Source organism: Actinia tenebrosa, unplaced genomic scaffold (assembly GCF_029948245.1).
Source record: "Actinia tenebrosa isolate PJP-AT-01 unplaced genomic scaffold, QUT_ActTen_1.0 PGA_scaffold8__29_contigs__length_14323225, whole genome shotgun sequence".
NCBI lineage: Eukaryota > Metazoa > Cnidaria > Anthozoa > Actiniaria > Actiniidae > Actinia > Actinia tenebrosa.
Window position 1 is genome coordinate 4,972,511 of NW_028292585.1, and position 27,361 is coordinate 4,999,871.

Genomic DNA, 27,361 nt, shown 5'->3' on the forward strand with positions numbered 1-27,361 from the left:
CATTACGCTTAATACCTGTGAAATAGCGAGTTTCTATACACAACTACATTGTGACACATTGCACTATCTTTTGTTCAGTTGAATTTTCAATTCAAAAGATATAATCAAGATAACAAGAAAGCTTTCATCCATCAAACAATAGTACTGACTATTACGCAATATTACATATTTGCATATTACAGGTAATTAGTGTTTCACGGTTTAAGTATAATGACTTCTATCATCAATAAGATTAGTTACTTTTTCACAGAATTACTCTACATGTACATATACAATTTATAAGAAAGCCTGTACAATGCTGAGAAATGCACTGCTTTCTGCTAGCTATATGCAATTTTGTGCATTGAAGCAATCACAAGCACATACTGCCAGTCTCTTTGCATCATAGCACCGCACCATGAAGCCAGTGACTTGACATGACCAGATTTGGTGTGTGCAATAACTGCTCCTTGACTGCCATGCTGATGTGAGTCTAAAATCATGGCAGACCCATCCTGGTGTACAGTAAATAGGAAAGCACGATCATCTGCAATAATTACACTACATCCAAGCTCAAGCTTCAAAGCCTCTTTGTGGAACAGTTCATCCAGTTGTAACTGTGGGTTTTGACCAAATATGTCCTTTTGGAAGAGTACAGTTTGCACACCACATTCCTCACCTGCCATTACAATTGCAGTTTCAACATCTACATTCACTGGATTGAAATCAAATAAATCTTCATGGATTTGATTTCCCTTGATCATTGCCTCCTCAAATTTACCCAGTGATGCACTACTAAGATTGTTACCCAAAGGCCAATCAAAGTGTGTTTCCATTACTAGCTTCCCCATGGATAGAGCTATGAAAACACAACGAAGCTTCCTGATCTTCCATTGATGTTCGATTGTGACACTGTCAAGAACCATTCAGTCACATTTGGGAATGCAACTGGAGACAGTCCTTGAACAGAGACTGAAACTATATTCTGCTGCACAACTGCTGGTGGGCATTCTGGGGTAACTGCTGGTGGGCATTCTGGGGTAACTGCTGCTCTGGCTTCATCTACAAGAAATTATAAGTTAAAATTTATAACCATTATTTCCATTTAAGTATACATTTTAGCAAAGAAATGTACGGTGAACGTGTATACTGTGTACATGGAGTGTCGTTTTCATCATATACACATATATTTCTTTGTAAAAAGTCATCAAGATTACTTGTCTTAAAGTGTTTATGAAACCAAATGTTCGACCTCCGTTATATTTTAAAACAACAAAATTCAACATTATCCGAGTATCGTGATGCTATTTTTTTTGGAATTCAGTGTAACTAAATAAATTTTTTTCGCCTTCGAAAATCAGTCATTTGCACCAAAAACTGTCCGGGGTCTGGGACCTAGTTTACAACCACGATGACGTCACTGCGAGGACTCGTGTTTATCCGTGCAAGTCAGTACAGAGTTGTATTTTTATAGTTTTTGTGCCTCATTCGCTCGAATCTATCATGTCTGACTTAGAATCAGAGTTATCCACGAACGAAAGTATCGAAAATGAAGACAGTAATGATGAGGACGAAATCAATTTTAATTTTGAAAGTGTGTTCAGACCGTACGAAGACGAACCACTCGCCTTGGGTAATGATCTGGCAGAAGAACAAGTCGGTGATGAGGTCGATGGAGATGGCCTTACAGCAGATACTTTAAGACTGAGATTTGAGAAAATAGTGCCTCTACAAAATTGGTAGGTTTATAGTGTATAATTGTTTATTCGTAAGTGTCATGTCTTTGTAATTGACAATTTATCTCTTGCTTTCAAAGGTGTTCTTGTGGAAATTGCCACGACAATCATCTGGTCCTGAGGGCAGAATTTCGGTGCTGTAAAGAAATGGCTAGTTGCTTGGGACGCTTCACTTTCGAAGGGTTAAATGTTCAATGTATTTTAACACACCCGGATTACCAAGCGATGACCAACAAAACAGTACTACTTCAAGTTGGGCCTCTGTTCACAGATAAAGAAGGCAGACGATACCGTAAACAGGGACACACTGAAAACGAGTAAGACATTAATTCATAATACTGTAGTCAAGTTCTGTCGTTATTACACATACATTATTTGAAATACATATCGTCATTTTATATTTTTCAAAGCATTTTCACCTAGTTCCCACATCTTTTTGTTTATCCAGTTATTAATTCCTTTTTACCTTATAGGTTTATTAAGGCAGTGGCTTATAGATGGTTGATAAGATGGTTGTGTGGATGTATGGGATGGGAGAATACTAGACCTCTTCCAGCTTGTATATATCATGACATCAGGTGCAAATATCCAACCAATGCAACTAAAGGGTACCAATCTGGGCAAGAACGAGCTGCAAATAACAGCTAATTAACACTGTGCTTGCAAAATATTTCTTACTGATTGTTCAATGCATTTTTTCACCTTTTCTCTAAATCTGTTATTAAGTAGGACATTTGTTCTTTGGGTGTCCTTTCATTGGGTTACTACATTTCTTGCATTTCCTGACTTTTTCCTTTGGCGGCTCTATACTTGAATCATCAGATTTCCTTTTCTTTGTGGATGAACACTCCTGAAGAAGTTCTTCCTGATGCTTAGCTATGACATAAAAATAATATATCACACACATAGAATACTCGGCTCTTTCAAATTCATATAACCCCAGTTTTCCCCCCCCCCCCCCCCCCCTGATATGGGATTTGGAGTATTTTTTTTTTAATCCTTGCACTTTTATTTCATTTTGTTTATGGAGCTCATTCCCTAAATTACCTGTTGGTACCAATTTTACAACTTTTTGTTTTCTTTCTTCATAGTAAACCATTGCTTCATCTTTACTTCTTTTCTGTGGGAATTTATTGTTTAAAGGTTCAGGGACTTTGGCTTTATATTCAGTCATTATCTTCTCTAACATGTCTCTGGATGAACTGAACAGTATTTTTTTTCATGTTTTCCACATAATCTAGAATTGATAATTTAACAACCATTCAATGTCAGATACAAAGTAAATCAAGTTATTTGCTATTTGTATCATTTTGCAATCATAGTATATGTGTAGCTCACCATATGTTGGCTCCACAGCTATGTCACGCACAACTTCCTCACCCATTTTGTATTTCGGGTAAGTAATATTGGTGTATCTTTTGCCATCCTTTGACACTTTGGTCATCCTATTGAGGTTTTCGTTAAAGTGCAAACTTGCAAGTATATGTCTACATATTTAAAAAAGAAAATACTTGGTAAGTAAAAAAATGTTGTTTCTTCGGAATTGTCCCAACCAAAAAAATGCTGTATTGGCCCCATTTTATAATGTTGTAATAAATCCCCCATTTTTATATTAGCATTTTTTAAAAGAAACAACCACCCATCCCTACTGTGAACTGTCCCGCTCTCCAAGTACCAGCACCCTGTAAGGCAGAATGACACAATGTTTCTAATACATATACGCCTAACTGCCAGGAGGTTGTCATACAGGAATAGAACATTAGTAATTTAGTGAAAAAGGAATACATTAAAAGACAAAAGAAAAAGTTTAGCTTCAGTGATCTTCTTTTGTTTTTTTAATATAATATTATTCCTAACCCACTAAATCACTAATGTTGTAAATTACTAATTTTCATATGACAACGTTCTTGCAAGTAGGTGTATACGATTTACATATATATCATGGTATCAAAATTTTACCTGCAATTTGTTCCAAGCCAAGAGAAACAAATCATCTTGGGATGCCATTGATTTAATGTGGAGTGGAACCCCTCCAAGCAACTAGTTTGTGCATCAGAGGAAAGCATTTTGATATCATTTAACATTCTTGTTTTGTTGAGTATTTCATGAAGTTTAACATATTCACGGGTACCTATGGGAATGAAATTAACAATTACTGTAATCAATCTGACAATTAATTATACTGACCCCCACGCATGAATATTATTTACGTAGCAGGATGTCTTGATAATGATAACAAACCTTCTTTTAGCCATTTGCGTGGTTCCAACCTGCCATGGTCACACTTAGTGTACAAGGAATCAGGATGTTTGTCATGCCTATTTGACACATGTCTCATGAAAGACTTCCACTTGGCTAGAATAAGCTGTTGGAATCCTTCATTTGTTGAAGTAGCACACCAATAGACATGATTGCGAACTGCTTTTATCCACTGGCTTATTATCTCACATCCTTTTTCTTTACTTGCTTTAACCATTTTCTTTGTAAGTGCCTTTGCGATGTGCCATATGTCAAAGAAATGCCTTACTCCTTGATGAGAGGTTCTGATCCAGCTGGCTATCCCACGGTGACGGTCAGAAATAAATTTGGATATTTTTACCTTGGGCAACAAAAATTTGAAGCATCTTTTCGCCCCTTCCAACTCCATAGCATTGCTGTTTTCTGTTTCATTAGCCTTCAAAACGGTTAAGATATCAAAGGGTAAAAACTGGATAATTTATAATACTACATGCATATTCATTTTTATTTTTATTTTTAATTTTTGTACCATTATAAAAATATTAAATAATGAAAATAATTTGATAAACACTGTGTGTTCACTGAAAATACTGAAATATGTATAGCTAGCATTTTTCAAAGGGACACACAAATTTGAAGAAAAGCCATTTTGTTTGTACCCTTTAAATTCTCACCAAAAAAGGTATATCCCCAACCCCTTGATTTTTTATGGCAAATTTTAGACCAGAGCCTGGTTGTATAAAGGCTGAATGAGTATGTGTTGGTAAGTAGTTGGATACTTACTTATCTGTTGGATAGTTCTACACTCTTTGTAATATTAATTATCATAAATTAGCTGCGAAAGAAACATGAAAATATAGCACTATTACGCCATACCTGTATCAATTCAAAGTGAACAATTTTTTTGATGGATGAACAAAACATGGTGTACACCCCAAACTTTGCCGAGTGACCCATAGAATCAAATCTGCCATCACCACACCAAGAGAGACAGTTCCATGACTTTAACGCTTCCAACATGTTGGTTGTATGCACCTTCCAATGATGTAATATCACTGGAAAGAGAAACCAGTTTTGATGATAAAATTAAGTCCTAGCTCCATAGACTGACAGTCCCATATGTTTAAATACAAGAAGAATCTTGCTGATGGAGGCACCAGCCATTAGTACAGCAAAACTCAGAAGTATATTCCCTGCTGGGTATTTACCCAGTACAAATGGCTGGCTCCTCCATTTAAAAGGGTTTCCTGTGCAATTTTGACAATGCTGGCTTACAGTAACCATCGTCCCATTTTTATCCATCGTAACTTTGGGATTGCTTTCCTTGCATTTGAAACAAAATAGGGAGAATAGTGTCAATAAAGCACTGTAGAACACAATGAATTTTGGTTCACTTTCATGTGAAGTTTCAGGGTCCACCCTAGAAAGAAGAAAAAATATAGCTAACACTTGTATCACAAGCATATCCTCCACTATTAAGATTTTTGACAAGGATAATGGACCTGTCAGAGAGTCATTTATAGGGAGGGGTTGCAAACAAAGGAGGCTAGGAATTTTTATGCTCCACAAAGGATGGGGCATAGATAGGCAGATGAACATTTTTGGGAACAAATATCAAAGTGCACCAGCCTCCCCCACCTCCCCTATAAATAATGACCAGTCCCTAATTATTATTATTTTCCATAACTACCTTATGTTATTTCGGGAACTGGGATTTTGGTCCTCATCATTCCATGCCGATGATTCATTTTCTGCTGCTTCATTTCCAACACATCCCAATCTGGATCTTCTGGATCTTCATTATCACAGTAACTCCCTTCATCTTCTGAACTGTGTCTTAGTTCTTCTAGTTCGCTCTCGCTCTCAGATTGAGCGTCTTCCTTGGAGCATTCGTCTTCTAACTCGGTGCATACTCGAATATCCTGTCAAGGGTAAGTTACATTTGCTTTTGCCTACACTAGGTAATATAGTTTAACTGTTTTTATCTATATCTATGATTTTTACCTGTTGAAGTTGTCTGTTTTGACGTCTAAGAGCACGAACTTCCAGTTTCATTTGGGCATTCCTTGCTTTGGCTTTTCTAAAAGTTCCTTGTAAGCGATTTAAACTAGCTTTTGACTCTTTACATGTCGGGCATACAAAATTTATATCGTTTAAGTTATTAGTAGATTCTTCGGGCTCGATAGAATCCATCTTCGGAAACTCGTCAGGATTTGAGGTTGAAGGATTGGTTTCTTCAGTTGGCTGTTTAACGGAAGCTAAACTATTCACTATTTGGTCTTTCACAGAAATATTGCGAAGTATCTAAAATAAAAGTAATGATGTTTTGACAAATATTCTATAGGAGGGATTTCACGGCTAAAGAGATAAAAAGTCATTACCGAGTTTGTTGAAAACTTACCTTTCGTCTTTCTCGTGCTGTTGGCATCGTAATTAATGGCGTACCCACCGTGTCGATTGAAGGAATTGCAGTTATTTTAAGCCATGGTTTGGTTCTAAAACTACTTGCATTGACAAGACTAATGTCCGGTCTTTGGACAAAACATTCAGCATGAAATTGAACAGAGCATAGTACAGACGAATCACTTGGCTGCCAGCCGGGCCTGTGCTTTTGTACGAAACGAATCCACGTCAATCTCCTTTGATCTTTGGGAAATTTATGAAAAGAAACGTTTGGAGTACTAGCACTGTTTTTACAGCTTAGGTTACCCGGCCCACCAGCCACACAGTATCTTCCTCCACGCTTTTTTGACTCCGCCGACATCACAGTGTAAGTAGAATATAAATATATCAACAGAGCCAAAGCGACGAGTCCTCACAGTGACGTCACAATGCTCGTATGGCCGCGCGACGGAGCCGGACAGTGTTTGGTGCAAATGACTGATTTTCGAAGGCGAAAAAAAATTATTTAGTTACACTGAATTCCAAAAAAAATAGCATCACGATACTCGGAAAATGTTGAATTTTGTTGTTTTAAAATAAAACGGAGGTCGAACATTTGGTTTCATAAACACTTTAAAAATTCATATCTTTATCAGCTTTTTCTTTCAAACAATCTTTGGAATTTACCTTTATTGTGTGACAAATCCAGTGGAAAAGCTGTTATTTAAAAATCAAGTATTTTGTTATGTTATTTTAGAGTGATAAGAGTCTACAGGATTTATGGTAGGCATTTCTCATATTTAGGATAAATATACAGATATCGCCCAAAAATTTCAATATACACGCACAGCATTGAACTCATATTATTATGGGATTGGGATATAATGTACTACTGAAAGCAAAATAATAATAATAAAACCATAGTAATTGTTAGGGATACACTGTAATGCCGTTGAACTAACAGTAATAGACAGACATACCTTCTTGCTGTTGTCTTAGCTCCAGAGCCACAAGCCTGAGGTCTGTTTCTAGTTGCTTCTGTTTGCGGTGGTATGTGCTCCACCAGCTTTTTATTTGTGACTCTTTCAGAGGGGTCAGGCCAGCTGCTTTCATCGCATCAATGACATCTGGATTGGCTCTTATCTGTGATGCCTTCTGTCTATCGTAAAATAAAATCATTATTTCCTTCTATTCTTTGCTGAAGGTTGATCTTTTCCCTCCTCCTTTCTTTATGGCGAAACCAGCATCTGGTTTATTGTTTTCGTAGTCTTCTTTCAATGGTACAAGGCTAGGAGGTGATTGGCTAGGCAATGGCTCTTGTATAAACTTAATGGAATAAGTGTCCTCTTCCTGATGAGTGCCAACCAATGTATCGGTGTCACCAGATGCAGTCCATTCATCGCCTGTCACTGTGGCACCTGTGTTTCCTGCTATGCAAATGGTTCTCCCAGATATGGCTTGAAGTTGCTCTTTGGATTTTTTCAAAATATTCCCAACACCTGCAAGAGATTGCAAAAGCAATCCAGAAGCATGAGTGTCAGATGTGGGGAACTTGAAACTTCCATATACAGAAATATCTTTCAGGGTTCCTATTCCTTTAGGTACTTGAGCTCGGTTGATATGAAGTTTCTTGCACTTTACATTCTTCATGGACTGAAATGAGAAATCAGTACTCAAGGTGAATGTTATTTTGAAAACTTTTATGTCATTTATTTTAGTCTCAAAACATTTGTGTGTGGGAGAAAGTGACTGACAACAAACACAGCCATTTTAGCCAGTAATAATTTGTTTTAGTAGAAGCATTCTAATGGGTGAAAATATAATAAAGCAGTTATGTTACTTAGTTGGTCTACAATGCACTGGCATGTTTATAATAATGCATGTTAGATAAGAATTGAAAACTGGATACTTAGCGTACCTCTAGTAGTTGGGCCAGCTGTTCACCTGAGACCAGATCATTGCCAACTTTCACCCAACGCAGTAACTTCTGGGATATGTGGGCAAAGTGTGTGTCTAGTACTGTTTTGCCTTCACCTGCCTCAAAATTGTCGTATTCTTTCAGAGTGATGTTGAAGGACTCATTGAATTCAGACAGATAGAGTAAAACTGATGTATTGTGGTAGTGTGGTCCATTGTCTAAAAGAAAAAGGATCTTGGTTTAAATGCTGAATTCACAATAACATGATGTTTTGCTTTTGTGATAGACAGTTAAATTCTAGTTAGACACTGATAGACAGACAGACAAACAGCAAAGGCATACTGAAAAAAACTTCTGCGTTTATATACATGTAAGCTTTGTTTTTTTTGTAAACAGGATCTTTTGGGGTTGATTAACAAAATAGCAAAATTTGAAAGTTTTGAGATATAATGCCCTAGACTTTGGAAGAAGTGATAAATAGGTCCAGTGTCAGGGAGGATGAAAATGTTTGGGAGGAAGCACAACAAGAAAACATGAATTACTTACTATACTGGTTCTGTTAACAACAAGAAGGTTAATGCAGCATTGTTATATGACAAGCATTTTTTGGGGGCCTCGCCAAAAAGATTGTAAGCAAAGAGGACAGATACAGAAAAAATAGTGTAAGAAGCATCATTTGTGTTTTTCTGCATTGACTGTGTTAGTATGCAGATTACCGTGAGAATAGTCATGTTCTTACCTGAGCACAAATAAACATGGAACCTTGGAAAGTTATTTTCCATCCATTTGAATCCTATGTCAAGGGCACTTTCAGTGAACCAAGCATCTTGCTTGGTGTCATCTGACCACAAGTCTATGACTTCTATTCTTCTTTCTGTTTCAGAAATTTGTGCTATTACATAAAAGCCATGGAGCGAGATTCCTCTTTTCCCGTACCAGTCGCGTTGGATTTCTCTAGATCGCATGCATAGCTGCAGTTTCATCTTATAATATATTATAACAACTGCTTCTCCAGGCTTTAAATTATTGAGGACATACCTTCAAAACAAAAAGTGAAATTAAAAAACTGGACTCCAATGGCCCATAATATCTATTATTACTTTCAAATGCACAAGCACAATAAGCAACCTGCAATAAAGCTTTAAATTTCTATAATAAAACAATCAGGACTCAGGTCATCATGTGTTTTACAATTGAATGTGAAGCTCAAACATGAGGAGCCCCGTGCCATTCATTTTGGTCACAGCAGGGGCACAGCGCGATTGCTTGCTAAGGCAATCCAGGTGTTAATTAGCTTACGTCTGATCCAATAGTAAGGACCGTAGTGATTGATGGGTATTAGACTCTTGTGTTAAAAACAAAATGGCGGAGTTGTACACTGTATAATATCTGTCATTAGTTTTCTTTTCGAAGTAACTGGATTATACTTTATTTGGAATATGGCTTTTTTCGGCGGGCTTTACGAAATGTGCTACCAGTACTTCACTGATCACTCCTTCCAGCGCGTAGAGCTCGTAAGAGCTCACAATGTAATGCGTTATGGCTCGATCATCGATCATTTTTCGTCAAGTTTTCTCAGCAAAGCTGGATTCATCGACAGCTTGGTATGCTCTAACTACTGAGAACTGTATTGGCTCTCCAAGAAAGGCATCCTTATCGAGTTTCTTTCGAGTATTTCCCAATGAAATATCGAAAATTAAGCTCTGTGATCTGGTCACTCGTGATGGAAGCACGGTACAATCTTGCTGGTTCTTCCATGAGAATGCCAACAAAGTCAGAGTCGACGAAGTTTACGTCGCTACTGCATTTGGCATTATCGGAAATCTTTTTAATCGAAGGCAGATAACCGAAGTAAATACGATCCTCCATCCAAAAATCCAGGCAGCGATACGATCTATCGATCTTGAGGACTCGATTCTCCCGCCAGAAGTTGTCCCGCCAAAAGTTATCCCGCCAAACGTTATCCCGCCAAAAGTTATCCCTCCAAGTTCAAAATATACCTCGTCTAGCCTGTCATATGCAGAACAGCACAGTCTTCCCTTTTTCAATGAATCTTTCGAAGAGGTAGAAAACTCAGAGGTGACAGGACGTGTGAAACGAAGGAAAACTCGAGCAAAGTCAAACTTCATTATGAAGAAGGTTTCTGATCTCTGCTCGAGTCAGAAGGAATCCCTGGCGTCAGTGCTGGCTAGATGCTGCACTGACGATCCCCAGTCAAGGCCGTCCTTTGCAAGAGAAACCATTTGCCAGGTAATGGACGAGGTTGCTGAGAAAAAGGGAGTAAAAAGAGCATTCGAAGAGCTCATCTCGGACGACCTCTGGGACCAGCGAGTTGCCGAGATGAGAATGCCAGATTGGCAGTTATTGTTTTTAAAAGTCCAGGCGAAAATTTCAGATGCAAACTGGCAATCTATAATCAATTTTACGAAATTGGGAAGGAAAGTAAGTACTGATGCCTTATGATCATGTGGATTTGTTATTGATGTGTTATTTATTTTGTGATCATAATATTGTGTTCTTCCCACCCCTAAACTGTTAGGTTTCGATATGAATCTATAAGGTCACATTTTGCCCATGGCTTAATGAATTATTATGTTTGGTTTTAGGGAAGCTCCAATATATGCATTCTTCCGATCAAGAATCATATGAAGGCCTTACGTTCTTCGATATTTGGTGTCGCTAAACAGATAATGTTAATTCGAGAAGTACCAGATTCTCTTCCTGGGTATCAAGTCAGCCTTGAACAGGCTATTGTGTGGAGTGCTAGGGAGCAGAGACTCCATGGTACCCAAAGTGAAGTTCTGGAATTCCACCTGAAATTAGATGGACGTCCACTTTTTGGTAATTGAGTATCATTATTAGCTTTGAAAGTTTATATTAAATTATATCTTGTATTATTTTGCTTCGAATTTTGTTTTTGGTTTAATTTGTCCAATTGCTTTACTTTGTTTTTATTTACTTTGTGTTGTCTTTTTACCCTTTTTTTTGCTTTTGCCTATTTCCAAACTTTCCCCTCTTAAATGCTTTTTTTAACCAATTTACTGCTAACCTTTGTTAAAATAAACTTGTTTTGAATTTTTTATTGTATCTAAATTGCATATAGGTAAAGATCAAGTAAGTGTTGGCATTGTACCTGGCAACCATCCTTACCTTTCTTCTCAAAGTGCCCTGACAGTCCGCCCATTAGCCATAGCCAATATTGAAGAAAGCAGGTACGATATTATTAATATGGACTTTTAATTTAATATTGAAGGAGTGTACTCAAAGTCATTACTGCTTTCTCATTATTAGGAAAGAAATTAAAGTCCTGGTAAGAGACATTAACAGGCAAAAAGATGTGATCAAGAGAAATGGCATTGTTGTTGATGGGAAACTTTTGCAAGTTAAATTTAAAGGTAAATTTTTTGTTAATCATCATTATTCGTGCTTTTGATATAAATTTATTTCGTGTTAATTTGATTCCTAAAAGACAACAACAGAAACCCTATACCGACGCTGTGTTTTGCTAGAATCATGTGCCTACAAATTCAGTCTTTTAGTAATTTGAAAATTGGCTTTGAACTCATAATCATTAAAAGAATGTGTTAAAATCTTTAAGTAGTCTGATTTGTAAAAGCAAGGGCCATGTACAATGTGTCTTTGTATGTGATTAAGTGATTCTTATAATACTTATAGTACATGTTTCCTTATATCTCCCAACAGTGATTATTGACCATAAAGCATTTTGCCTGTTGCTGTGCAAGAAAGATGATGAAAACTTTCGACTTGGTGGCAAAGGATTTGGTGAATTCTGCATGTTTTGTCATGCACTAAGGGTATGTGAAGTATAAATATTCTAGTACATTATATTATTAACAATGTACCCTAGTAGAATAGGTTTAATCATTGAATCACTGAAATCTGAAAGTATTTTGGATATTCCACACAATTGGTTAAAGCTAGCAAATGAAAGTATACACCGTTGTGGCCTTTTATCTAATGCTCGGGATTGTTCATTCTTTAGTTGACTTAGAATATGATAACACCCATGAGTGATTTGTACTATTGTTTCATTTTGGAATTTTACTTAATTCACAGAGCAATTATTGTAAGCACTCATTTATTAATAACAAATTATTCAATTCTTTGTGTCTTTTTGGATTAATTAGTTATGTGCTGAGTGCAACCTTGGGTCACATCAAGTTTGTTTGAAGCACTTTGCCATGACCAAAGCTAATATTGGAGGGTAGGTTTCTTAGTAGATTGATGGTATAATTTACTACTTTATCCATACAGTATTCTTGTCTAATCAGTGTAATGCAGTGTTTATTTCATTATTCTATTTTTTTTTTTTCTGTGTAAAAAAAGTAGAATAAAGAATAAGTGTCTGTTACTGGTTAATACACACTTATGCTAATCATAAGTATTTAGAATTATGATAAAGAAGTATCTGCAAGTGGTTTTAAATGTTTTTAATTTTTCTAGCTTCACAGGGATTAGAGATGACCTCACCCTTTTATTGGACGAAAACATGACAGCTGTTAATATTTGTGCATTACACTGTGAACTACGAAATATGGAACAGCTTCTTGCTTCCCTTGGTTTATTCTGTCACAAGATTGGTTCATTAGCTGAGTGCAATGCTGCCCTTAAAGAATATGGTCCTCAAACCATGAAAAAAGACAGGATTCGTATCAGTACAAAACCAGGACAGGAAACAATGGTTGAGAAGCACAATGTCAAAGTTGCATCATTTTCAGGTTTTTACAACTAAATATAATCATTAAATATGGCTTAAGTTCTTATCGGAAGCCTTACTTACTAGTAAAAATTAGAAAAGAAACCTGCATGCCTCTTCTAAAAGTTTTTGCCAAAGTGTGTTGTTGAGCTTTTGCTATGTGGTTATTTTTGACAGCTGTTGTACTCAAGACATATGATAGATATTGGCCTCTATAACTACCAAATACACTGAATCCCATTCACCAGTCTGATTATACACTAAGTAACAAAATTGTTGCTCTTCCTATAACAAAGTCATTCACTTATCCATTAAAAAAGAAACTGTCAGTAATCACTACAATGGCATTCTTTTATTTTTTTTAGATAGGGCCTACCGAGAGAAAATTTCTTCAAAATTCGACTGTCATTGTTGAAAGATCATTGCCCCTGCCAAAGCTGAAAGAACATTTCAGAGATGTTGAAGCTGCCAAGTTGTTTGTACTGAACAAGATAACATTCTATCAAGAGCGTGTCTTGGTATTTGATTTGGATTTGATGTTACTTTTTTATTTTCATTTATTCATCTACCATTCATATGGTTTTTCTAATTTTTTCTGGTCCATCTTTTAGTATTTTCAAGCTTTGAAAGACAATGAAAAGTTTGTACGGGACTTTGGCACTCATCAAGAGGAGATCAATATCAAAGATCAAGGTATATGTAATTGCCAAAAATATATTAACTGAAACTCATGTAGCTGTTAGCAAACCAATTCTTACTATTGCACTTTTTTATTTTATTTGCAAGCTGTTGGCAAGAGAATTGATGAGCTGCTAAAGTCATGGAAAGAGAAGGTTGATGATGTGTCCAACAAATTCACTGAGGCATTGAAGCACAACACAAGTTCTAGAAAGAAGCCCAAGAAAAAGAAAAGATTGCAGGCTTATGAAGAAAATGATGTTTTAGGAACTCTTGCTGCTGACCTTGCTCTTGAATGTTATATAAAGGTAACATATAGTACATACATATGATAATGCAGTAGCCCATACTTAGCTAAGTTATTTTAGGCTTTGTACATGTATGTTGCACAAAAATGTTTCAGTACAATTTGCAAGCAGGGAGGTATGATTTCCTTTAACCCGGGATTATCAAATTATAAAGACTATGAGGATGCAAGCCTTGAAATGATCTTATACTGTAAGGTCATGTGTGTCAATTAAGGTTAACTAAAAATAAACCAAGATAGAATGGTTGTGCTCACTGAAATCCACTTACTTTTTATCAAAAGCTTAGATAATTGCTTTTCAAAACAAGCTGTTGTACTCTTACTCTGCCTGTGGGGTGTTGTATTTGAAATTTCTTCCAAAGTCTTATTATTTGTTTGTTATGTTTAAATAAATTGTATATAAATGTGTATTATTTTTTAGGTCTTTTCTGGTTGGAATGATATTGCCTTAGTAATGAGAAAGAAATTGTTCAAGAAAGATGAGGAGCATTTAATTGATTTATTCGACATTCAGGTATTCTGCACACTGCAAGTTTGATGTTACAAAATGGGCATACTAAATAAATATATTCTGTTATATTATTTTGTTCATCACAGTGTAAAGAATGGGGCTTTCTCCTACGGGAGGTCTTTGGTTTGAAGCTTGGGACAGGAGATTATGGGCACATGGCCATTGAGCATGCCTCAATGCTCCTGAGAAACCATCGATCTATTGGTGCCATGTCAACTCAGGGCTTTGAATCAAGCCACAAAGTACACAGGCAACTCTATTTGAGAGCAACATCCCATGATGTTTCAGAAGGCATATCATCAAGTAAGGGGACAAATAAAAAACTAAGAGCAGCCATCAAAGATATAATAAAAGTTATGAAACATGACAGCAATCATTCATTTAGTCATTTTGATCCTAAAATGTGCAAGATGATTTCTGACATAAAGTGGAACAGAGTTGAGCATTAATTTTGAAAATAGACTATGGGAAATAGCCATTTTGAAAATTAACTCTAGTCTGTGTTGTGTAAAGTACATATTCAAGTTTGTTTTCAATTTATGTTGTAAGTGACATTTATTTATCAAACACCCAAATTGGTTTTCTAATTTTTGATGACATGAATTATGCAGGAGAAAAATTAAATGATCTATTTTACAAACTGTTCATGTATGGAGTTAAACAAAAAAATCCTAGAAATTTAAATTATCTCCAAGTAGCAACTGCTGCTGCCATACAGGGCTGTCATATATCATGAAATATTTTTGAAAGTGTTTAACAAATTAGTGTCATGTGCTTATTTTGAGATAGTCGTTTTATTTATTTTACAGTTGATCAAATACTGACACACCAGTATGCTGAATATTTTCTCTTCCTGAGATTGTCCTTTCGCAAAGCACTAGAGTGTTTGAATAAAAGTAAGTATTTAAAGTGGAAGATTATTTGAAAGAGTGATTGTATTATAAATATATTGTTTTTTATTTGTTTGAAGGCTCAGCTTTTCACTTTTCTGGATGTTACTGGTCCCTAAAGCTGGGCTCTGAAAAGAAGAAGATGTGGACGAGTGAAGATATTTGGTGGATGTCACAAATGGATAGTTTGTTGACCTTGATTTTTGGGGTGGATTACCCTAGATATGCATATCAAAAGGCAAAGTCTCCCAGTGGAAGCGTGAGAAATGGAGCATGCATTGTTCAAGAGGAAGATGTACCTTCCTATAAGTATGTGCATAATGAATGGGAAAAGTCATACCAACAAAGATTGCAAGAGTATAAGTCCCAATATGCATCACCCCAGAATCCTGGTCAGAGTCCCAGTCAACATGCAGCTCCACCTTCTCCAGTGTCACGCCAGAGTTCCAGCCAACACGCAGCTCCACCTCCTCCAGTGTCCACAACCACACTAAGCTCAACTAACCCACTCGAGTTATTGTGTAGAAATCCTGGTCTAACTCGTGGACAACTTGCTTCCCTGAACATTCCACCAGTGGCATATATCAAAGATTCTGATATCACACTTGTACAAAATATCCAGTGTAACAATCTTAAAGACCCTTTTTCCTTAATCTGCCGTCCTTCTGAAGCTGTAGTGGACAGGGCTCTAAAGTTGCTACGTGACCATGTACACAGTGGTGGTATTATAGGAGCTGATGACAATCATTCATTTGTTAGCTTGGGAACATTTGGTACTTTTACTGGTGAGGCACTGGAAGTAATTAAATCATTTTGTTTCGCAGCTGAGATCAAGCAAAAAGTCAGAGAAGAGCTTACATGGCTGGGTAGGGAAGACTCGGTTGTTAGAGAGACATTGCTGTCACTTCGTCCGCAGGAGGAGTTTCTTAATGTTAATGGCTTTCTAATGGATGCAAAAGATCTTAGTAACCTGGCTTGCGAGCGCTATGTAGATGGCTACACCATTGACATGTCATGTATGCTCTTTCTAAAGAAAAGCATACATGCATCAAGTATAGCATATCTTCCAAGCCACACATTTACCTGGGCAACAGCAGATCATGAGTTTCTTCTTAAGAAGCTGACTCCAATTATCAGCTTCCAGAGCACAAGTAAACTAGAGAAAGTGATTTGCCCTGTGCATGTTGGAGGGTGCCACTGGGGGATTTTATGCCTTGACTTTTCACAGGAAATCGCATACTATGATGATGGCATGCACATGGAACCACCAACCAACATATCAGCTGCTGTGACAAAGATAATGAAGGTTCTAACATGTCTTAGGCCTTCTATGTCATCCATTTTATGGTCTGGTGGAAAAGTGCCATTCCAAAGATTTGGAATGCCAAAGCAGCCAAGCTCAGGGGAAGGCAGCTCAAGTTGTGGCATTGGAGTCATCTTTGCAGCCAGAGATATCATTGAATACAGGCGGCCAGGTATTCCTAGTTTTAGTTGGTCTTTTAGTGATAGCTCAAAACTCAGGAAGAGAATCATAAATGAACTGATTTCTGCAAGAATTCATGCCAGTGGTCAATAGAATTTATTTTTTTTAGTAAGGCAACCACAATATTTTACATTGCACTCCATATATCTGTGAAATAATTAATGACCAACTATTTTGTTAAATAAGTAGAGTTTGCTAGAGCATGATCCAAACAAAGGCAAGTAGTGGTATTTGCTTTTGTATCTAGTGTTCTGCTCAATGAATATCCACAATTTTGTAAAAGCTAAACAAAACATTGGTTTTAATTGTCTTTCAGATATGTGGCACATACTCTAAAACTACATAAAACATGTATTTTGTTGTCAAAATGTGAGGAATTCATAGCTGTTTTAGCTTTTTATGAAATGTGTTTATACAAATGATGCAATTTATAGCAAATATATATAGGCATCTTAGAATGTACATATGTAAATACCATTGGTACTTTAAAATAATATTTTCAGGTAACTTTTTCAAAGCCTAAGTTTAATATCTGATAAATATTTGTCATTGAAAATTGTCATGATACTGTTGTCCTAAGTGCTGTTTGGCAACGGAAACACTTGGGTGACACGCCTGCGATTCTGTGATACAGATTTCATGACATGCTTCCATGAAATAATATTTTCAGGTTTTTCAAAGCCTAAGTTTAATATCTGATAAATATTTGTCATTGAAAATTGTCATGATACTGTTGTCCTAAGTGCTGTTTGGCAACGGAAACACTTGGGTGACACGCCTGTGATTCTGTGATACAGATTTCATGACACGCTTCCATGAAATAATATTTTCAGGTTTTTCAAAGCCTAAGTTTAATATCTGATAAATATTTGTCATTGAAAATTGTCATGATACTGTTGTCCTAAGTGCTGTTTGGCAACGGAAACACTTGGGTGACACGCCTGTGATTCTGTGATACAGATTTCATGACACGCTTCCATGAAATAATATTTTCAGGTTTTTCAAAGCCTAAGTTTAATATCTGATAAATATTTGTCATTGAAAATTGTCATGATACTGTTGTCCTAAGTGCTGTTTGGCAACGGAAACACTTGGGTGACACGCCTGCGATTCTGTGATACAGATTTCATGACATGCTTCCATGAAATAATATTTTCAGGTTTTTCAAAGCCTAAGTTTAATATCTGATAAATATTTGTCATTGAAAATTGTCATGATACTGTTGTCCTAAGTGCTGTTTGGCAACGGAAACACTTGGGTGACACGCCTGTGATTCTGTGATACAGATTTCATGACATGCTTCCATGAAATAATATTTTTTTCAGTGATTATGAAAAAAGGGCCTTATAAAAAGTCTTCAGGATCTAACTACCAACCATTGCATAGGAAGTAGGCATATACAGCAATCTATGGGTGCAAAAAAGTAAAAGAGCCACAAGGCTAAATATTTAGTCAATTTAGACTTATAAATAATAACCTACTGAGCATGATTTCTCAGTGGATACTAAATAATTTACCATAATAATTTCAATAAAGGTTGCCATTGCCAAAAGTAAAAAGCTGAAAACCACAAAATCTCAGCTGCCAGGGCTTCAGACCAGACAACCTATTTCAGTATGCAGTACATGTATAAGAACCATTTTAGCTCAACTTGAAAAAAAGGTAGTTCTTTTATGTGGGTTCCAAACATATGTAGCAATTATGTATTTTAAAAGTCACTTTTCAATGAACATTCTGACAATTAGTCTTCCATGGCTCGTAAAACTGTACAGATTTGGCCACCAGATTAATTCTATTTCTCTGGTGGCTCTGCCCTGACCATAGCCGACCACCAGAGACGACTTAGAAGAAGCCCTTTTTCTTAGTACTCTTGGAATACTTGCTTTCGCTTTAGCTTGCTTGATTAAATCATCAGCAGTGAGCTCAATACTGCTTTCATGACATTCACTGTTCCCAGAAAAAATCACTTTGTCTTTAACTTCAACAAGGCCTTGTTCTTCCAATGCAATAAAAAAAGAATCTGAATCGAAGAGCTTGTATGAAATTTTCTGAGAGGCTGTCTTGTATGCGGGCTGTCCACAGTGCGACCTGTTTTGAACAGAGTTGACCTGTGCATTTAAGGTAAAAATCAAGTGCTGGAAGAAAGGCGTTGGAACTTGATGCGAGTCAATTCTGACCCATCGCCCTGAAATTAAAGATAAGTGTAAATCAGCCAAAGCTAACAATAATAAATAAGTTTATATGTTTTATAGTAATATAGCGAAGGTATGGTGGCTATTAAGATATCGGGAAATTTAAAATATGAAACTATTAAAAGCACCGTGCAGCATTCGCGTCCTTGTGTTATCAGATTTCCAACAGAGTCAAGTAAATACTTATTCAATGCTTGGGTGGTTTTATTGAATCTGAATAACCGTTGGGCTTTACTGAGACAACCCAAGACTAGCTATATTTGATATCAAAATAAGTCTATTAGCGAAACCGTGACGTCGTCGTTGACAATCCCGTTTTTTTAATTTAAACATATTTTATCGATACAATCCCGTTTTGCTTAGTGACCTTTTACACTTTAGGAAATAACCTTTGAAATTAAAAGAAGTATAGCCTACCTGGTAGACGGGGATGAAATAAGGAGTTCATTCTCTCCACTAAACCAGCAAGCCAAACTTTGTAGTTTTCAAAATTACAACTTGCCGACAAATCTTTGGACTCCGGAAGTGAAGCAATCGTGGAATCCTTGCAGTCTTTAAATACTGGCACAATGTTTTCCCACTCGGTTCCTGGGTGTTTAAGAACGAAGTGTTTCTTTAAGGTGGAGAAACTCTTGAAATTCTTAAGGCAAAAACCACACTCAATTACATACGTTGTGGCCATAACTTCTACAGTGAGTACAAATCAGCAGTATGCAATGGCAATAGTGTATCATGTCACATTCCGTCATATCCGCAACACAATTTTTCTGAGTGGGGGAGGGGTAGGCCAATGATTATCATAACGTCAGATTTAAAATTTTTGGAGCAAACCTACTTTTCAAGAACTTTTCTCTCCTTTAGCTTATAATTCTATTTGATTTTTATTAATTGATTGCATATTGGTATTTATTGTTTGATTCCTTTTATTTTTGGCTTGGTTCTTTTGTACTCGTAGGGAGGGGGGAGAGGAATATTCAGACTCGGTCACCACGCATTTCATTCCGTCAGTGGTATATCGTTGGATCATTTAATTATAATTCGCGGGCCATGCCTTAGCCATGTCTGAAACAAGCTCTCGAAAATCCTCACGATATTATTCAAGACCGCACACGAAAGAAGAAAGGAAGAAGCAGAAAAGGGAGAGACAGAAGAAGATAAATACAGAATTACGTCTTAAGAAGAGAGAAGAGCGACGACACAAGAGGATCAAATTGGATTGTCCATTAGACGGCGAATTTGAAGAGGGCTCTTTAACAAACCGTCGTGAAAAGCCCATTTCTGTACCCACATTGATTGCCAACGTTAATGAAAGTCATGTTGCTAATGAACATAAACAAGGGAAGGTCGATAGACCGAAAACGTCAGATCAAGCCACCACGTGCTCAAATAAACATTCCAAGAAAGATAGTACAAGTAGAGCAAAAAGTGAAGGATCGAGTTTGGAATCAAAGTTTGGAAATTACAGCAGAGGGAAACAAATGGTGACGCTGGCAAAAAAAATAGGGGGAAACTCATCTATTGAATCTGCTGCCTTTCAAAAACCTTCAGGTTGTATATACTTAGCGCGACAGCATTGCCCTTCGTATAATAAACGCCTTAGGAAGGACAATATTTCGGTGACAATACCAGTAAGAGAAGTTGATTATCGATTGATCTCGAAATGTTCAGATATCCCTGTAGGAAGTGGAAGTTTTGGAACCTGTTATCTTGCTCATTATCGCAACATAAAAGTGGCAGTAAAAGAAATGAAAAAGCGAAACCATTCTTTAACAGAAAAAGAGCGGTGCAGAAAGGAAGTGCTGCATGAGGCCAAAGTACTACATGCACTTGGGGATCATCCCAATTTGCCTCTTCTTTTGGGAATTTGCTCGGTCAAAGAGCCTTATTGCCTGGTACTGCAATTTCACGGAACCGAGAGGGAAAACCTAACTCTGGAGAAAGCCATTTATAACAAACTTATGAAGAAGACTCAAGTTGTTCAAGTGTTTCGCGATATTTGTCGCGCTCTTCAATATGTGCACGGAAGGGAATACCTCCACAACGATATCAAATCTAACAATGTTCTTCTCCAGCCCATTGGTGAAACATATCAACCAATTTTAATTGACTTCGGTAAAAGTAAGCTAATTGAGCAGGGAGAGAAACGTATCAGAAGTCAAAATGCAAGTTATTTGGCACCGGAAGTTGTGCAAGGACAAAGAGAAACCATTGCAAGCGATATTTTTTCATTTGGTAAAATGCTGCAGTTAGCTGTCTCTCGCCGAAGTTTTAGAGCGTCCTTTGAAAACCTAGTGACAAAAATAACATCAAATAACCCAAATGAAAGACCCTCAACGGAAGAAATAAATGTTTCGCTGGGCAGTCTTACAGAATAGGAGTAATTCTAGATACTGAGTACTCATTTCGTTATTCGTTTGTAAGTACAATGTTTAATCAATATTATATGCTGGTTTATATGCAGGATGTAGTATCGGGTTCACAAAAAGATATGTAAGTGCTGACACTTAATAAACATATTTCATTGAGATACCCTGTCGGGCTTTATTAAGTTTGCAACACCTTCAAACCACAAGAATGCGAACTTGCGGTCGATTTGCGAGGCCTTCAAATCCTTGCAAAACCAGATTGAACGGGCCGGGGCTCGTCATGAAAAATAAACGACAGTTTTGTTAAATTTAACAATTTTTACAAATTAACCAGACAAGTTATCGATTATAGATTGATATTTTGCTGAAATATCAGAAATATAGAACCTTGCTAAACAACGATTTCAAAATATTATCATATAACATACAAAAGTAACTATAAATGTTTGAAGTTACATATTGTAAAACAATAACAAATGACATCATTCCTGAAGTCGGGTATAATAATAATATAAAAATTGCCAATTATTTAGACTTTGAAAATGACTTTCTATAAGAACGAAAATTGGTGTTTTCTACTAAAACTTGTTTAGTATAACTCTGTTTAGTAAGAATTTATCAACATCAGATTGGTGAATCGTCTGTGTGTTGTATTTTAGCTTATGCTATATAGTTTTAAGTTTTTTTGCTTTGGTCTTAATTTATATTGTTATTAACTGTTCACTGAGTGAAGAGGAGGAGAACTCAAACTCAAAATTTTAAAGTAAAAATGTTACACAGACAATTTTATTTGGTTTTTTACGACGATAACTTACCTTCTGCCGATGGTGGTGCTAGCTGTTCAGAATTCTTCTCAAAGTGTCCTTTCTTCACGCCAACCTGAGATAATGACACACTTACTTCAGATTCACAGTGTAACAAGTCAAATTTCACTTACAATGACTAAAAAACAATCATAATAAAGACAGCTTATACGACTAGGAGGATTGCCATTGACGTCCTGTCCTACCAGACATGACAAAACAGCATTTCAACAGCCTTTAGTTTGCGTATCTACTGACGACATCTTAGTTTTAAGCTGAAGTTGGTTTACCATTCGGTAAATACGTTGATCAAAACAATAGGACATAAAAATATCACGATAATTACTGGTGGGATTGTGTTTAAAACCATACTTTAATTATGCTTATCAGTATATGAATATTAGAAGATTTTAGTCATACGCAAATTGATAGAGGTTTTGTTACATCTTTTGTTCTAGCAGCAAAAATGGTTGGAGATTTTCATTTACGTTGTGGCTCAGTTGACAAAAAATCATTGAACTAAACCAATCATAGAACGAGGGCCACAAGTTTGTTATATACTGACTGTTCCTAAGTGCTACCATCGAAAAACAGGGACTATTTTGTTCAACGTGCAAAGACTCACGAGTTTTGATCTGTTTTTATATCGTTAATCAATCTTTCTAGATGCATAATGTGCCATACGACAGTCCGAAAACCACCGACCTTGATGCGTAAATAAAAATTAGAAATTTATCGAAACTTGAAACAACCGGCTCTCTGGGCTGATCAAGGTCAGGGTATGGATAACTCTCTCTCTCTTGCCACGAAGGTTTTTCTCCGGGTTCTCCGTTTAAAAAAAAAATTAACATGTAAGTTGCGTATTGTGAATAAAGAATGTAGTGGTAGTGCGTGTGGAGTGACCTTAATAAAGAGCCTTTAACGGCAAGTGATGGCTTGGCTGTAACAGAAGATAGTGATGGTGATGATGATAATGGTTATGATGATGGTGGTGATGGAGGTGATGATGATGGCATGGTGATGGAGGTGATGATGATGGCATGGTGATGGAGGTGATGATGATGATGGTGATGGCATGGTGATGGAGGTGATGATGATGATGATGATGGCATGGTGATGATGATGATGATAATGATGATGATGACTATGAGCATGATGATGAAGAAGATAACTTTGCAGCATAAGTACTAACGTTTACGCATTTTCTGAACTCAGTAAACTTCACCTTCAAATCTCAATTTAATAACTCGCTTTAAAAAGTAAAAAGCCATTACGGTGCTGTAGGGGAAACCAGCAAACCTGTGTCATGTTTAAACATTATATCATGTGCTAAAATGTAAAAGCCATTTAAATGCTAAATTGGATGCACTTTGCTGTACTCGTGCTGCGACCGTGTCTGTTTCGCGCCTACAAGGCACTTAGATATCCTTAAATTACGGGGAGCCATTTCAGTGCTACAGTGTTATGTGTTTCATTAACGCGATAAAGTCATAATGGGGAAAAAACCCGCCGTCAAATTTAAAGGTTATGTTATTTAAATGCCGGTGTTCGTGATGTGGCTGAGTATATAGCTGCTGCGATTTGCATGCGAAAGTCGGCGGAATATGAAGCCATTTTAGTGCTCTGGTATGTGATAATGGCGGTGTGCGTGCAGCAAGTACATTCCGCAAGCCGGATACACAAGAAGAAAAAAGGGAATCCATTTCAGTTCTTTAGTATTGTTGATTGTGCAATGTATGCGCTGTGAGTCGGTATTATTTCCTTGCTAATAAAAGTCATATCGCACCAGGGGCGATACTTTCAAAATCTTTATGATATTGTGAAGTTTAGCTGAGGTATTCTGGTCAATTGAAGTGGTCGCGCAAAATTATTCGCACAAAATAAATTCGTTATGAAAAGCTATATAAATGTTTTAAAATTTTTAGAATATAAAAGTTGAAATTGACCGCACTTGGGAGGGAGGGAGGGGGGGAGGGGATGTTTGGATGAGTGCATTAATAGTACATCTTAATTACATCAAGAAAATTAAACTTCAGTCTACCACAACCAATTACTATTCATTGAGCCCTCGCTCCTCGTGGTCAGCACCGATAAACACTGACTTATGAGCCCTCACTCCTCGTGGTCAGCACTACTATTAACACTATTCTGTGAGCCCTCGCTCCTCGTGGTCAGTTATATCTCTAGTTTTTCTAGTGCCCCCACGGTCTAGTTATCTTCATCCAGCGTCTCTTATCGTGTTTATTCGTTTTACTTCGGTGTTTTGATTTCCAGACTTTGAATAAAATACAATGTGATAAAGGTCTCTCAGTTTTAATGGTCATCAATGCTCTTCAGGTTAATCAAGGAATCAAGTATCATCAACAGAAAGATTTTATCAGATTTTAGTAAAACAACTTGACCGGCGTAACTGACATTAGGTTTACTTTTCTTTAGTTATCTTTCATATCAGCCATACTAATGACAATAAAAATTCTTTCATCATGAAGTCAAATGGTTACTCCTTTGCTCAGCCTTAACCTCGGTTGTCCCTTAAAATTCAACCATTCAACCAAAACCCGTGGAATTTTAACCAACTCGTGTAGTGCTCCCGACCAAGTACAGTTCCTTACTATACAATGGGCCTTAATGAAATAAAATAACACATTTGCACACTGTCGAGGCTAAGACTGAGCAAAGGCGAACTCGAAATGGGAGTATTGTCCATATTGTTTTCCCATTTCAGACCGTGTGTCATTCCCTTGAGTATTATTTCTTTGTTTAACGGTTGCACGTGAGAAGACACATGAGTATGGATACAACTCAAATAAAAAATCTTGACACTGTTCTGAAATGGGAAAACATCAAGCCAGTTATAGTCGGGAGGTCTATTTGGGCCGGAAAAAATGTCTAGTTTGTCTATAACAGCGGAAATCAGTCTGGATCTAGATTTTTGGTAATCGACTTATCAGAAAGCGAAGGTATTGACGGTCCGTAGTTAAAAAAATAATGCCGATATGGTGTTGCAACTAAAACGATCGAAAGGCACTTTTAAGGCCCCGTTCACACGTATCCGCAAATTTTTGTATCCGCCTTTTTTTTTACGGATACGGGTTGCGTCCACACGTGTCCGCAAATTTTTGTGTCCGTATCCGCAAATTTTACGAAAACGGATACATGTGGACGGTGAAAACGATTCGAATACGCTGCGTGTGGACGCGAACATTTTCGTATCCGCAAAAAATAATTTGCGGATACAAAAATTTCCGGATACGTGTGGACGGGGCCTAAAGGACAGAATAAAAAGATGTGCAAAATACTGTAAGTGTACATTTATCAAATGAACAAAATACAACAATGAGTTTATGGAAATATTAGCAGGGTGTATTTGAAAATCCAACGAATTCATGCGTCCGCCATTTTGGATTACGAAATAAAACGCGGTCGCCATTTTCCTCCATTTCCACACGCATGTATGCGTAGTTACAATTTTTAAACGTCTAGGCTGGGGAAGATTTTTTTATTGAATCTCGAATATATAAGGTTACATTACCACCATGCAGATATTGTAATTCTTTTCGATGTATTTACTCAAAAGCCGACAATCGATCGGTGTTTATATTCCATGTGAGAGTTCTTAATGTAGATATAGCGTCTTGTCGTCTCAGTAAAAGTACTCTGTCAACGTTACTCCTTTAGACTTCAATAACATTTCTAAGGATTTGAAGATAAAAAACACCGAACGTCTTATACCAACGCTTTCTCCGTTGGCGGGAACATTTTGGCTTTTACTTACCGTCCTGAGTAAAAACAATTCTGTAAGAACAAAAGCAGGAAGGAAAAAGGATTTTAAAGCTTGAAGTTTAACGATAAACTTCGAGAAGAATAGAAACCACGAAAGCTGTGGGTCTGAGGTGCCGGTCTATTATTGTTGTCCTTCCTCAATATAACTTCTGCGACAATATTAAAGAATTAAGACTTTCTACTACAAGCGTATTTTAATCTCCTTTTTGTTCAATTTTAAAATACGTATATGTAAGACGAAAACTGCAAGGATTAAGAAAGTAATTTCTAGAGTATGTTTAGTGAACAGATAAAATGCGGGTTTTCATGTCGACATCAAAGAAATCAAGGACAAAATTGATCATTCAGTTTGCCAATAAAATTAGTACAATATCTATGCTTTTAAGCAATTTTGAGTATAAAAAAGTAGCGACAGACTTCTTGTTTCTCAGGTACTTAAGTCCTGTTAAGTCGGGAAATGGGTTGTTAAATTCCCTTGAGGTGTTTGGTCGGAAAGCCAGCCTATACTTGGCCTTGATAACTTGAAAATGAAACTTAATCTAGCTAACTACACATGACTAGATATTAGCAGGGCCGTAACCAGGGGGGAGCACAGGTTGCACGTGCACCCCCCATAAAAGCTTTTGGTCCGCTCATCTATCTCCTTTTGCTTTAATATTGCATGTAAATGTTTTTTGATTAAATGAAGACCAATTTCCATCTGCATATTGTAGCAGTTTTAGGAATCACTCGCCCATTATTCCTTCTTTTTTTAAAATTTGGTTCTGGTTTGTTTGTTTGTTTGTTTTTTTTTTTTTTGGTTCTGCAAATCATTGACTGTGCACCTCCCCCGCGAGATCCCTGGTTACGCCCCTGATTAGTTGTGCTTTTAACAAACCAAATTTTAATTATTCGGTTTAAAACATAGTGAAACCATAAGTTTATGAATTATTAAACTGATTGGTTCTTATAATATTAATATTTTAAGATTATGCTAAGGGAAATTTGTCCTACGAAAACCAAACCAAAAATTATTATTATTATCTATAATTAAGACAAAAATTGCGAAAGAATATTTATTTTGAGCCTGTTTTTTTTTATAGATTTCTAACTAATCTTCACTAAATGTTTTGTTGAAGATGAGAAATCGAATCGATCTAATGTTAGTATCATTATCATTAACACCACTGCCGTATTCAATTAAATAAATGCTCCTAAGATTCGGTTCAATACGTATTTCTTACGAACTAAATCTTTGTTGTAAAAACTACACATATTAGCTAAAATTAAGCTAAAAAAATCAAATTCGACCTACAACATCTTATAACATTTGGTTAGAACGACCATCTCTTGTTATCAAATGTCGATCGGTTATTTCCGAATTTGAATTGGGAATACT

General features: G+C 36.6%; 4 protein-coding genes and 1 pseudogene across 5 annotated transcripts in view; 1 reads left to right on the forward strand and 4 right to left on the reverse strand.

The window, feature by feature from the left end:
* Positions 1-320: 320 nt before the first annotated feature.
* LOC148905018 (uncharacterized) lies at positions 321-9,488 on the reverse strand (annotated as a pseudogene).
* Positions 3,791-4,981, reverse strand: LOC148905019 (uncharacterized). Its single transcript, XM_089024161.1, has 2 exons — positions 4,830-4,981; positions 3,791-4,389 (listed from the first exon to the last, which is right to left on the reverse strand). The coding sequence occupies exons 1-2, from the start codon at positions 4,971-4,973 to the stop codon at positions 3,922-3,924; spliced, it is 612 nt and encodes a 203-aa protein (XP_088880287.1). The 5' UTR covers positions 4,974-4,981; the 3' UTR covers positions 3,791-3,921.
* Positions 5,050-6,577, reverse strand: LOC148905020 (uncharacterized). Its single transcript, XM_089024163.1, has 4 exons — positions 6,355-6,577; positions 5,958-6,257; positions 5,644-5,875; positions 5,050-5,373 (listed from the first exon to the last, which is right to left on the reverse strand). The coding sequence occupies exons 1-3, from the start codon at positions 6,379-6,381 to the stop codon at positions 5,645-5,647; spliced, it is 558 nt and encodes a 185-aa protein (XP_088880289.1). The 5' UTR covers positions 6,382-6,577; the 3' UTR covers positions 5,050-5,373; position 5,644.
* Positions 9,466-19,168, forward strand: LOC148905021 (uncharacterized). Its single transcript, XM_089040674.1, has 14 exons — positions 9,466-10,695; positions 10,860-11,094; positions 11,357-11,465; positions 11,545-11,648; positions 11,956-12,068; positions 12,402-12,478; positions 12,718-12,992; positions 13,340-13,488; positions 13,582-13,663; positions 13,757-13,956; positions 14,377-14,469; positions 14,553-14,769; positions 15,276-15,362; positions 15,437-19,168. The coding sequence occupies exons 1-14, from the start codon at positions 9,793-9,795 to the stop codon at positions 16,930-16,932; spliced, it is 4,140 nt and encodes a 1,379-aa protein (XP_088896800.1). The 5' UTR covers positions 9,466-9,792; the 3' UTR covers positions 16,933-19,168.
* A 167-nt stretch (positions 19,169-19,335) lies between these two features.
* The window catches only part of LOC116305169 (triokinase/FMN cyclase), a 31,539-nt gene continuing 23,513 nt past the window's right edge, over positions 19,336-27,361 (reverse strand). The window contains exons 16-17 of one of the 2 annotated variants that reach the window (XR_016121802.1): positions 22,213-22,276; positions 19,336-19,619 (exon numbers count right to left, since the gene is read on the reverse strand). The gene's annotated coding sequence lies outside the window, so the exon portion shown is untranslated. Of the gene's footprint in view, positions 19,620-21,547; positions 21,672-22,212; positions 22,277-27,361 lie in introns of those variants that run through there. The other variant, XR_016121801.1, reaches the window with a different exon arrangement.

Bases quoted from the DNA above. Each gene is read 5' to 3' on its own strand.
- LOC148905019 (XM_089024161.1), bottom strand. From the start codon at position 4,973: ATGTTGGAAGCGTTAAAGTCATGGAACTGTCTCTCTTGGTGTGGTGAT. The intron at 4,390-4,829 runs GTATGGCGTAAT...ACCGTTTTGAAG, and splicing joins TTCACTTTGAATTGATACAG to GCTAATGAAACAGAAAACAG.
- LOC148905020 (XM_089024163.1), bottom strand. From the start codon at position 6,381: ATGCCAACAGCACGAGAAAGACGAAAG. The intron at 6,258-6,354 runs GTAAGTTTTCAA...CTTTTATTTTAG, and splicing joins CAGCACGAGAAAGACGAAAG to ATACTTCGCAATATTTCTGT. The intron at 5,876-5,957 runs GTAAAAATCATA...TACCCTTGACAG, and splicing joins AAAACAGACAACTTCAACAG to GATATTCGAGTATGCACCGA.
- LOC148905021 (XM_089040674.1), top strand. From the start codon at position 9,793: ATGGCTCGATCATCGATCATTTTTCGTCAAGTTTTCTCAGCAAAGCTG. The intron at 11,095-11,356 runs GTAATTGAGTAT...AATTGCATATAG, and splicing joins AGATGGACGTCCACTTTTTG to GTAAAGATCAAGTAAGTGTT. The intron at 12,069-12,401 runs GTATGTGAAGTA...TGGATTAATTAG, and splicing joins TGTTTTGTCATGCACTAAGG to TTATGTGCTGAGTGCAACCT.